This window comes from Myotis yumanensis, unplaced genomic scaffold, assembly GCF_028538775.1.
Source record: "Myotis yumanensis isolate MYYU_CA2020_CCGP unplaced genomic scaffold, mMyoYum1.0.hap1 SCAF_1, whole genome shotgun sequence".
Lineage (NCBI taxonomy): Eukaryota > Metazoa > Chordata > Mammalia > Chiroptera > Vespertilionidae > Myotis > Myotis yumanensis.
This window is the reverse complement of record NW_027223752.1, coordinates 236,917,654-236,929,571: the sequence shown is the minus strand read 5'-3', so window position 1 is coordinate 236,929,571 and position 11,918 is coordinate 236,917,654. Positions and strand designations below refer to the sequence as shown.

The 11,918-nt window shown below is 56.0% G+C and overlaps 1 protein-coding gene across 2 annotated transcripts in view; it reads right to left on the bottom strand.

Moving 5' to 3' along the window:
- Positions 1 to 6,616: 6,616 nt before the first annotated feature.
- STK32B (serine/threonine kinase 32B) overlaps positions 6,617 to 11,918 on the bottom strand; it is a 117,294-nt gene continuing 111,992 nt past the window's right edge. For both annotated transcript variants that reach the window (XM_070399549.1, XM_070399559.1), the window contains exon 12: positions 6,617 to 8,959. In XM_070399549.1, the coding sequence (XP_070255650.1) occupies positions 8,821 to 8,959 (139 nt within the window). In that variant the 3' untranslated portion in view covers positions 6,617 to 8,820. The remainder of the gene's footprint in view (positions 8,960 to 11,918) is intronic.

The following is an 11,918-nucleotide window of genomic DNA, read 5'->3' as shown; positions in this document are numbered from 1 at the left end:
CCAAGTGAGAGGGTAAATCTGGTCCTTGTCACTGCATCTGGTTATAAGCTTTAAGCTAAAGTCGTTTTAAAGATAATTTAGCTTTCTCGTATCAGCAAGGCGATGGATCTTTCATACAATTTAGATTTTTCTTTTTCTGTGACTTGCTTAGTTGTTTCTTGGCTCATTTTCCTTTCCTTGGGGTTTTTCTTTCTCCTATGACTTTGGGACACTCTATAGAAATGTATATATTAAGAACAACTCCTTGTAAATATTGTGTTTTAAATTCCAAATATTTTCCAAAGGTAACATTTATCACTTTAATTCTTAATGTTTTTGTCCTGCAAATGTTTTTAATTTTTATATACAAAAATTTCCCTTATTGCTTCTAAATTATTCAATGTGTTTCTTGAAAAAAGCATAAGTAGGCACATGAGGTGGAAATCAGGCAAAACAGATACACTCTTTCAGCATCCGTTGGGTGAGGGACTGTAAGATCCTGACATAATAGTGACTGTCAGCACCAGCTTTGCTTTAGAGACTAGCACCTTTGAAATCCACTTGCATACGTGCATATATCCGTGTTAGAAGCCAGCTGTTGCAGCTGAGCAAGGCAAACGACTGCATGTTAATTTGGTTGTCCTCCCTTCCTCAGCGCTGGTGACGCTGACATGGTCCCTGGAAGGAAATTCCAAGCACAGGAGCCCGAGCAGAAAGCCTCACATGAGCCCCAGCAGGGAAGCATGGCCGGGGAAGAGGCACTCGTGTCTTGAGCCTCTGTTCTGTGTCGGACACGCAGAGAAGAAAACAGTCTGTGGTATAGAAGGCGGCAGTGGCTATCGTCCTGTTGTCCTGCCTAGACTTCGGAATTCCCGTCCCAAATGTGAAAAATTTCCCTCCCTATGAGACCTGCCTCCCTGACACAGAAGTCATAACTCGCTTTCCCAGCTTCCCTTGTGCCTCAGGGAGGCATGTGACTCAGGCTCCACCAATCAGACGCACTTGTAGGAAATGTTGATTTGGAAGAGAGCAATGATTGGCTGAGGCGAGCATATGGGAAAACCCACTTCTTCCTGAGGACTCCTCGGCCTCGGGAGCCAGGACGGATGTCTGAGCTCAGCGGCAGGGGCAGTGGGAGAACGTCCCTGGAGGTGACCAGCCGGGAGTTGGACCTTGTTCCTGGATTGTGGCCACCCACCCTCATCCTCAGGCCCCGTGGGGTGTGGGAGGCCCCTGCTATCGTCTAACGCTGGAAAGCCTCTGGCTGTGCCCGTCACTGAAAGCTTGTCGGGAAGGAGACACATCAGAGACGTGCAGGGACGTGCAGCTTCATCACAGCTACCAAAAAAGAAAAAAAAGGAGCAAAATAAGGAAAAATCCTCCGTGTTTTCCTTAGACAGCAGAGGCGAGAGGAAGGAAAGCCCTGTGCCGCGGCCACCAGCCGCCCCTGTGCTCACTGGCGTGGGAGCCGAGCCCTTTCTGTGCGCCAGATGCTCGCTGAGTGACAGTCACCGTGAGATGCAGAAGGAAACCAGGGCGTCAAACTCCTCGCCCAGCGGGGATCTGAGCAACAGCAGCCTCGGCTCTCGGCGCGTCCGTCCATCCGTCCGCCTGTCCGTCCGTCCATCCGACTGGAAAATAACCCTGCAGGCTGTGCCGGCTGAGGCGTTTAAGTCACCTAACAGGAAGCCCAAGGGTGTTAATTGGATGGACTAGCAGGAGGCTACCCCCCTCACCCCCCACCCCCCACCCCCTCACTCTCCCCCACCCCCTCACTCTCCCCCGCCCCCCGCAGCACGATCACAGGGGATTTGTTAGCACCCATGAGGGTACTCGATGGAAGGAAAACCCTCAGAAGTGGCAGTTGGCACTTCGGTTCCCGTTGCTGACAGTTACGCTCTCTTGGGAGAGGCTTGAAACCCCAGCCTCTCCGCTTTCTATGGCGCCTCACAATGTTCAAAGCATATGCGCTCATCCATTCACTCATTCATCCATTCATTCATTCATTCTCTCGCTCACTCGCTCGCTCATTCAACCAAGAGCTAACGGAACATCGGCTGCGTGCCAGGCACGATTCTAGAAGCAGATCCCACCCTCCATGGAGGTAACTCACCTCACACGTGGCACGGTCGGCAAGGCTCTGAGATGAGCGTCGTTTCTATGTGGAAAGCTGCCGTGGATGTCAGGCGGCCCGTATGCCCGGCCCCAGCCTGTTCTCCGCCGAGCAGCCAGGCAGGCCTGAGTAATCTTCCTCCGAAGAATGCGCCCCAGGTTCCTTCCCGCGGCCTGCAGGGCCCTGAGGGCCCGGCTTCTCTTTGACCTCATCCTCCGTCTCGATCCCCTGCTCCCCCTAACTCAGCACCTTTGTCTTCTCTCCATCCTTCCAACGTGCCGAGCTGGGCCTGTCTCGGGTGGTTGGCACCTCGGTTCCTGAACAGTACCCCCCCCTCCCCCAGGTGTTTCCTCGCCGCCATCCAGGTTTCCGCTCAGCTATGACCTGCTCAGGGAGGCCTTCCCACCATCACTGTTCCCCGGCTCTGCCTCATCTCCCCGGGCGCTCTCCGCCGCGAGCGATGGACATGGACGCGGCTGATACAACAGGTGGTGGAGGGGAGTCCGGCTTCCCGGTCGGACACCCCGGCCTGCTCCTCTGTCCCTACCAGCTGCCTGGCCTGGGTCAAGCGTCTCCATCTCAATCCCATGAAGATGGAAGGCAGGCCGTGCGCGTCCTCGGCTCAAAGCCTTCCCAGGGCTTCGTGGCCCAGACAGCGTGAGGGGCGGCTCCTTCCTCTGCCCTGGAAAGCCACACCAACCGTCCTTCACCTGCCCGCCCTCCTCCCTCTCCTTCCCCTCTCACAGCTTCTGCCACTCTGGTCCTTGCTCGGCCAGGCATGCGCTGCCACAGGCCCTTTGCACTGGCTGATGCACTCTCTCTCTCTCTCTCTCTCTCTCTCGCTCTCTCTAATGCTCTTCTTTCCATGCCCACACGGCGTGCTTCCTTGCTTCTCCGAAGCCTTCATTCAAATGTTACCATCTCAGCGAGGCCTTCCCTGGTTGAAAATGGCCACCCCACCCCTCCGTCCTCCGCACCTACCCGCCTTCCCTCACTTCCTGCTTGGTTTTCTCCGTGGCACCACCAGCTCGGAGCCTGTTGTGTCAGTGACTCATCTGCTTGATGATGGTCTGTCTCTCCCCAACTCAGCGACAGCTCCACGGGAAAGGACTCGTGTCTGCTTTGCCACCGGCTTGTTCCCGCGCCTCGGCTACGGGCTCACGGCTGGCAGAGCCGCTGCGTGAACAGTGAACAAGGCTCAGCCTGCTTTCTCCTCTGTGCAGTGGCGGGTGCGGCCCTTCCTGACACGGGGGTGGCGAGGCTCCCCAGGGGGCAGTTAGGGACGAGGCTCAGTCACATTTAAGAGCAGAAAGACCCCTCCTCCCCCCGCCCCCCCCCCCCCCCCCCCCCCGGCCTAAGGAAACATGTTTGCTAACATGCACTGTCTCACAACCCTCACAGGTCCTGCCTGGGAAGCTGGGCTGGGGAGAGACTGCGGATGGAACTGGACCCTGAGATGTTTGACGGCCGGGAGTAAAGAGCACGGGTTTGGAGGCAGACGGCTCCAGGTTCCAATCCAGGGCTTTTGATCACCTGAACAACCGCAAGTTCGGTGACCTCCCCGAATTCCCATTTTCAATCTTGACATGGGGGAAAAAACATCACGTGGGTCCTAGAACTTCTGTAAAGGCTCAGCGAGGTGATGTGGGAGGCGTGGGGCGGGCTCCCATGGGGCCCCCAGATGGGGAGACAGCTTGTCAAATCGGACCGTGAGAGGAACCAGTGGGGGGAAGCGAGGGTCTGGCCCCCCGACTCCCAGCTCCTCTCTGGTGGCTCATCCTCCGTCTTGCGGTTCCTCGCAAAGCCCCGGAGGCCGGGAAAGGGCAGTTGTCACCCCTAAGCTTGTCGCCTTGAGCTTTTTGATGATGCTCAGTTGTTTTCTCAGGAACAAAAGAAAAACTTCATAAACAAAAACATAAGAAAAAATCCTGCTTCTTCAAGGCGAGCTCTCAGGAGACAGAGGGGCTTGGACCTGGTGCGTATCTGGGCCGGGAACGTTGGTTCCCCTGAGAACTGGCACGAAGGCAGGACGCTTTGGTCCTGCGCCTGCAGGCAGCACTGCCTTTCGGGGGCAGGGCCAGAGCGGCCCACGGGGATCACCTGGGCGGAGGATGCTGAGAACGGACAGGCATGATACGTGGACTGGCCAGCCGGGGCCTGCCGCTGACCCTGTGGGCTCCAAAGGACCAAGGGTTTTGTTTTTGTTTTTAAATATGTTTTTATTGATCTCAGAGAGAAAGGGAGAGGGAGAGAGAGAAACATCAATGATGAGAGAGAATCACTGATGGCTGCCTCCTGCACACCCCACACTGGGGATCGAGCCTGTAACCCGAGCATGTGCCTGTGACTGGAATCAAACCTGGGACCCTTCAGTCTGCAGACCAACGCTCTATCCACTGAGCCACACCGGCTAGGGCCGAAGCACTAAGCTTTAATGTGAAACGGAAACGTGGGCACTGGCCTTCGTTCTGGCCTCGATGAAGACAAGGTTGGACTCCTTCCACGAGGGGACAGACAGAGATGGGACCCGGGGCAGCTTCTATCTCCACCGACTAGATCTTGCCGCACCTCCGTCCCCCACGCGTGGGTCCTGGGCAGGCTTTCCTCGAGATCCTGTGGCAGAGCCCCGCCCCCACCGGGAACAACGGGAGTTGGGGAGGGGGAGGGCAGGTTGGCATGGGGAGCCAGGATGTTCTCGTCCGTCCAGAACGCCATCCGAAGCCCCCACTCTCACCCTTCATTGCTTAGCGTTGACTGAACATGACATGTGACATGGACTCCCATTCAGACGAGGCCAGTGAAGGACGCACAGAAGATGGTTCTGCAAGTAGAGTCTTAGCGTCAGGACGGTGGGGGATGGCAGCCTCTACGCTGGGAAGTACCTGGGTGTGACCCCCACCTCCTCCCTCTGCGGAGAGGAACGGATAGAAGGGGTGCTTGGGGGATGGGATAGACACACAGCCTAGACCCAAGGGGGAAATCCATGCATCACGCCTGTCTGTTCCCGGGAAGAAGCTACTTGTTCTTGGTGACAGTTGGCAATTAAACACGAGAGGCCTCGCCATGACTCATGCTCAAGGCGGGAGGAGGAGAGAGGCTGCATCTTCCAAGTGACAGGTGCTTCCTAAGCGTGGCCCAAGCTGGGGGACAAGTGGGAGTGTCTGCACTCCTTCCACATCCATCAAGGGGCAGCCGTACAGCAGGGGTGGGGTCAGCTTTGCCCGTGCACCCTGCTGGAGTTCATGGCCTGGAGTGGGGTAGGGTCAGGGTTGGACCTGAGGTAGAGTTACTGATAGGGTTGGTTAGGGTTGCACCTACATTAGGTTCAGGGTTAGAGTTGGACCTGAATTAGGGTTGGGGTTAGGGTTAAGGTTAGGGTTGGTCCTGTGTTAGGGTTAGGATTGGGGTTAGGGTTAGGGTTAGGGGTTGGGTTAGGGTTGAAACTGCATTAGGGTTAGGGATAGGGTTAGGGTTAGTTTTAGGGATAGGGTTAGGGTTGGACCTACATTAGGGTTAGGGTTAGGGATAGGGTTAGGGTTAGGGTTGGATCTGCATTAGGATTAGGGTTAGGTTTAGGGTTGGATCTGCATTAGGGTTAGGGTTAGGGTTAGGGTTAGGTTTAGGTTTAGGGTTGGATCTGCATTAGGGTTAGTGTTAGGGTTAGGGTTAGTGATAGGGAAAGGGATAGGGTTAGGGTTAGGTTTAGGGATAGGGTTAGGGTTGGACCTGCATTAGGGTTAGGGTTAGGGTTAGAGTTAGGATTAGGGTTAGTGTCAGGATCAGGTTTAGGGTTGGACCTTCATTAAGGTTATGTTTGTACCTTCGTTAGGGTTAGGGTTAGTGTCGGACCTGCATTAGGGTTATAACATTGTGGGTTAGAGTTAGGGTTAGGTTTAGGGCTGGACCTGCATCAGGGTTAGAGCATTGTGGGTTAGGTTTAGGATTTGGGTTGGGTTACGTTAGGGTTAGGATTGGACCTACATTAGGGTTAGAGCATTGTGGGTTAGCTTTTTGGTTAGGGGTTGACCTGCATTAGGGTTAGAGCATTGTGGGTTAGGGTTAAATTTAGGGTTAAGGTTGGACCTGCATTAGGGTTATAGCAGTGGTCGGCAAACTCATTAGTCAACAGAGCCAAATATCAACAGTACAACGATTGAAATTTCTTTTGAGAGCCAAATATTTTAAACTTAAACTATATAGGTAGGTACATTGTTATTAACTTAATTAGGGTACTCCTAAGGCTTAGGAAGAACCACACTCAAGGGGCCAAAGAGCCGCATGTGGCTCGCGAGCCACAGTTTGCCGACCACGGGGTTAGAGCATTGTGGAAGAGTTGGAATTTGCACTTGAGACACACCGATTTCTAATATGTAGGAATGGTAGTTGACAGACACCTGGAGTAGCAGAGACAGTTCGATGTCCCTCCCAGAAAGCAAACTCTGGTCCCTCTGCACCTGCATGGGGACGGGGTAAGGTCTGACCCACCATTTGTGGAAAGTTTAAAAGTATTTTTCTTTTCTCCTTTTTAAAAATGTTTATTGATTTCAGAGGGAGGAAGGGAGAGGGAGAGATAGGAACATCAATGTGACACATCCATCGGTTGCCTCCTGGGCATGTGCCCTGACTGTGACTCGAACAGGGACCCCTTGGCTCATGGGCTGATGCTCAACCACTGAGCCACACCATCTGGGAAGAGTATTTTTCTTTGGGTGGAGCGTTTTGTGTATTTCCCCTGGTGTGTAGATTGCACATTTGTATCTATAACATCATAACGAAGACGATTAACAGTAACCATATAATCCATAATATAAGTTGTGATCAAGGTAGACAGAGCCTTGCATTGCTGAGTGTGGTTTTATTCCCTGGTAAACACACCAAGTAACATATCACTGAGCTGGAATCCCCCACCCCCTTCTTTACGTTTCTCATTAAACGTGAGGTCTTAACTCCAGGAGGACACGCCCACCCCACCGCACCCAGAATAAGAGCAGCGTCAGAGGGAGGGCTGCCCAGGAAATCCTTTATTCTGAGTGAGGAACAGCGTGGACTCAAACAGAGCAAGGCCGGCATCTTACGGCTGCTTCCAGCCCCTGCCCCTGCCCCTGCCTCCGGAGCCCAGCACGGGGAGCCCACCGAGATGCACCGAGGAGCCCTAATCGCTGCCGGGGTCAGTGCAGGAGAGGCAGCCTGGCCACGCCAGGAGGGGATAGGACGGTGCCAGCGGCGGGAGCGGAGGATGGAAAGCGTGCAAGCCAAGTAGACGCACACGGGCAACACCATTGCCCTGGCTCAAATGAGGAAAGCAGTGGCCGTTCAGAAAAATGAAAATAAGAAACCACACCCCACACTAACATGTCTCTTTAGGAATCTAAGAGATGACACCGGCAGCCCCAAGGACTGGCTTGTGATGTAAAAAGTGAAAAGGAGGAGTTGGGTGCAAAGATAAAAACACAATTGACCACCGATAGGAACACACGGGTATTGAATAAGCCACACACCGGGCTCATTTCTACCGAAACCCAACCAGACGAGTGTGTGAAACAGGAGGGTTTCACCAGGTGACGGCGCTGCTGACTCGCGTGGCCGCCGTTCAGGGAGTGGTGTGTGGTGGGCGCCTCACAACAGGACCCAGGGGTGGGGTTATTACCCCCGTTTTAAAGCGGGAAACTGGTGCTCAAGAGATGACACGATTTGCCTATGGGCTTCCATCAGCATAGGGCAGGGCCGGCTTCTGCACACGGAGCCGGTTCCAAGTCCAAGTGCATCCCTGGTGCGACAGCATCTTCCGAATCCACGGCGGGCAGGCTGCTCCCGGTGAAGGTCGGAAATTGCTGTGTTTTCTGCATGGACCCAGTGTCCCCAAGTGGACTGTCTACGGTGACCCTTGCTTCCTCACGTATCCACACGGGGTGCCCGGTCCACGGCAGCGGCAGCCGAGGACCCTCGTGAAGACAATCCTGACGCAACAATCTTACGCCCTCCGGGGAGACACCCTGCAGCGCGGGCCAGTCCGAGTTCGGCCTCGGGACGTGCTTTTGGGGACTGAGGACACTCTATTGGAGTGACCGGGCTGGGGGCCTGCTGGAATGGAAAGTGGGGTGAGGCAGTCTTCCCTTAGGGGAGAAGTACATCCACAGCCCAAGACCCTGGGACCGGGCTGGTCAGCAGGCCACGCCACCTTGGACGGCCAGCGAGACCGGCCCCGCGGAAAGCGCCACGGGGACACGTCAGGTTCTGCGTGCCCGTGGGCACGGCGCTTCCCCGGAAAGGGGAACGCCCCTGTTGATGTTGCCTTCTTGCTGCATTTTTGAAAGTCCCGCCTAAGGAGCCAGGACAGGTCGAATGGCAAAGCCGTGACGGTCTGATTGCGTTGGGGTGGGAGTGCGCGTCCGACATCACCGTTCGAGCTGGCCCGTGTGAACCACTTTGTAAACGTCAGACGTTCTGCGTGTCTGCGACCCAGCCGGACGCTCCCAGTGGCCTGTGATCAGAGGTGGGTGGAGAGCGGCCGACCCTTCGGCAGGTGCAGAAAGCGGAGGCACAGGAGGGCAAGGCTCGTCCAGGTCGCACAGGGGATCTTTCTGGCAGCGGCCCCACCCCGGCTCCCGGCTCCCAGCCAGGCTCTCGCTGCATCTGATGCTGGGGGTGAGGCAGGGACCGTGGCGGCAGAGAGGGGCTCGGTGGGCAGGGCGGAGACGGCGCAGTCCTGCTGGGCGGCCGGGGGCGGCTTAGCTGCTGCAGCCGCGGGCGCAGGCGGGGCCCGGCATGTTGTTGTTGCACCCGTCCTGGAGCTTGCCTGGTGCCTGGCTCCCGGCACGGCCCTCGGGGTCCAGGAGCTGGTCCCCCGGGCCCTGCTGCCTCCTCAGCCTGCAAACAAGCACAGCACAGGCGGAGTCAGTGCCACAGGTGGGCACGGCGCGGTGCCCAGGACACCCCTGGGCAGGAGGGAGACGCGGGGCCCTCAGCCCACACCTTCCTCTGGCCTGGGAAGCACGGGCCCTGGAGGCAGGTGGGCCCGCGGTCAGAGCCCGGCTCAGGGGCACGCAGGTGAGTTTCTGCGTACACAGAGCCTCAGTGTCCCCATCTGTGAAATGGAGACCATCACGCCCACTTGTGGCCCCTTGTGTTGTGTACGGGCGTCGTGGATGTAACGTGCCTGAGCTCACGTCAGTGGAGGTGATGAGGCCCACCCGTCACATCCACACATTCACATCTAGTGCCCACCGACAGACCAGCCCCCGTGTGGGGAGAAGCCCTGGCAGCAAAGCCTGTCTCCGTCCTCAGGGGCTTAGCGCCTGACAGGTTGGGAGGGGAGGTGTCACACCCCCTAGGCAAGGCTGCAGAGGTGTCTAAGGATCTTCTTCCCCCCTCTGTCCCCTCCCCTCCCCTCGCTCCCAAGAGACGCAGCTCCTCTGGAGAGAAAATCATGTCAAAGCCAGGGAAACTCCAACGCCTAAGAAACCTATGAGAGTGAAGCAGAAATGCTTTTACTTCCAAACTAGGGCACCTCTAACATCGCAAGTCCCTGGGGCTCTCCCAGGATGAGGAGGGACCTTCTAAGATTTTCATTTAAGTGCCCCAAGGGGGGAGTGTGTATTTAAAAATAGCGCCCGTGCCCAAGGGTGGCTATATTGAGAGCCAGCGTTGCTATCTCTAGACTCCCGGCCTTCTCCCATTTTAGCACAAAATGTAACTGCAAAGGCTGCTTAGAAAGAGTGGAGCAGTGACGAGGGAGCCCTGGTGAGGGAGACGTGGATCCCGAAATCCTGTGTGGATCGGGGCGGCTTCCTGGAGGCAGCATTTGAGCTGGACTTTAGGGATTGGTATGGAATGTGGAGAGTGGGAGGGAGTGAGGGAGAGAGGGAGGGAGGGAAAGAGGAGAACTGAAATGAGGGGACACCCGTGAGGTAAGGCAGGGAAAATAGAAAAACACTGCAGTGTGGACCAGTCCTCTCTGGTCCCCCTTTGGCCAGACTATCTTAAGGAGGAGAATTAGCTGTTTCAAGTCTCCCCTCTCATGAGGGTCACAGGTAGAACTGTGACCAGAAGTGCTGAGGCCTAGAGCAGTGCTCCTCGAGGTGTGGCTCATGCCCCTCTACCTTCCCCCGGGAGCAGAGGGAGCACGGAGGCAGAATCGGGAAGGGGGAACCCTGCTCTGGGCACCCGCTCACGCCCACTGCCCACAGAGCTGGGACGCTCATCGCTCTGGAGGCTCCGTAGACGGCGTTCTGCCCGCCACATCTGCACTCTCTCGCACCCACCCCCATTCACCACCACCCACCATCTACTCATCATAAATACCCCCCCACCCACCGTTTCTATCTACCTACCTTCTACCCATCCATTGACTTAGCCATCTGCCCATGCATTTACCCCATCCACCAACTGTCCATCCATCCACTCCCATGTCTACCCATCTGTCCCACCCACACCTCCACCTGGCCACCCTTACTCACCTATCTGTCCACCCTTCACCCACTTACCTATTCACCCACCTACCTATCCACCTCCCAAAACACACACCCATCCATCTATCTACCTCATCCATTCAACATCCACCTATCTTCTCCTCATCCATCTAACTACCCACTACTCATCCATTTCATCTATTCCTGTCCACCCATCCATCGATTCTTCATGCACCGTTTACCTACCCACTCATGCATCCATCTCTGATTTATTGATTCATTCAACCATCCACCCAATCTCAATGTCCATCCAGCTACCCTCAACCCCACCTGTCCATGCCACCTACTTGCTTACCCACCTCTCCCCACATCCATCTATTTATCTCGTCCAGTCATCATCCACCCATATATTGATACATCCTTCCATCTACCACCCGGTCCATCTACTCATCTATTCTTCCACCATCCATCCATCCATCCATCCATCCATCCTATCCAATCACTACCTACCCACCCACCCATCTATGCATCCATCCACACCCTCTGCCTATCCATTCAGCCATCTACTCCCACGTTTCCACTCTACTGCCACCCACCCATCTGACCAGTGCCCACCCATCCCCCATCCTTCCGCTCATCCTTTCCACCAGCACATTCTGTGTGCCAGGCTCCGAGTGCCAGGCTCACCGTTGAAGGGGCTGGGGAGCAGAACAGAAAGCCAAGAGTGCCCGTCTCTGCGGGAAGGAGGCAGGGTGGCGAAGCATTAGGGCCTGGGCTGAGAGCCAGGCTGTTTCCATCCCTGGGCTGCCACTTTCTGGCTGTGTGACCTGGGGAACCGGACTCCAACCCAGGGGCTGCCTGCCGCCCACACCCCTGCTCTCCCCCCTGAGTCCCGTGCCCTTTGGTATGGACGTGGGGAAAGGGGGGCAGGGAATGCCTTCTCCACGCCCTGAAGGAACCAAAAAGGCTCGGATTGCTCCAATAGGAACCCTTGAACCAAGACAGATACGAAACCGTCACGGTTGGCCAAGAGCACACCTGTATGACGCCCCGTTATCTATGCTCCGGAGGAAATGGAAAAGGGCTGTCCATTCCCACGAGGTGCAGCTCAAGGCCAGGGAAGCACACTGGCGACTTATCTCGGCCTTGGCAGGAGCATTTCATTCCTCAGCCACCTTATCAGACTAATTGTCAGTGTCGTGAGCAGAATCCCGATGACGGGCGTGGGCCCTCTGCCTCCCGAGGTCAGCTGACCGACGCCGGAGGAAGGGTCTGTGACACAGAGCCCCGGCCGACGCCAGGAGGACACGTGTCAAAACCCGTAATAGATCGGCCGGAGGCATTTTTCGAAGGCAAAGCACTCTGTGGGCCTGACACAAACGGCAGCCACCGGGCTGACCGCAGATCGAGCCATTCCA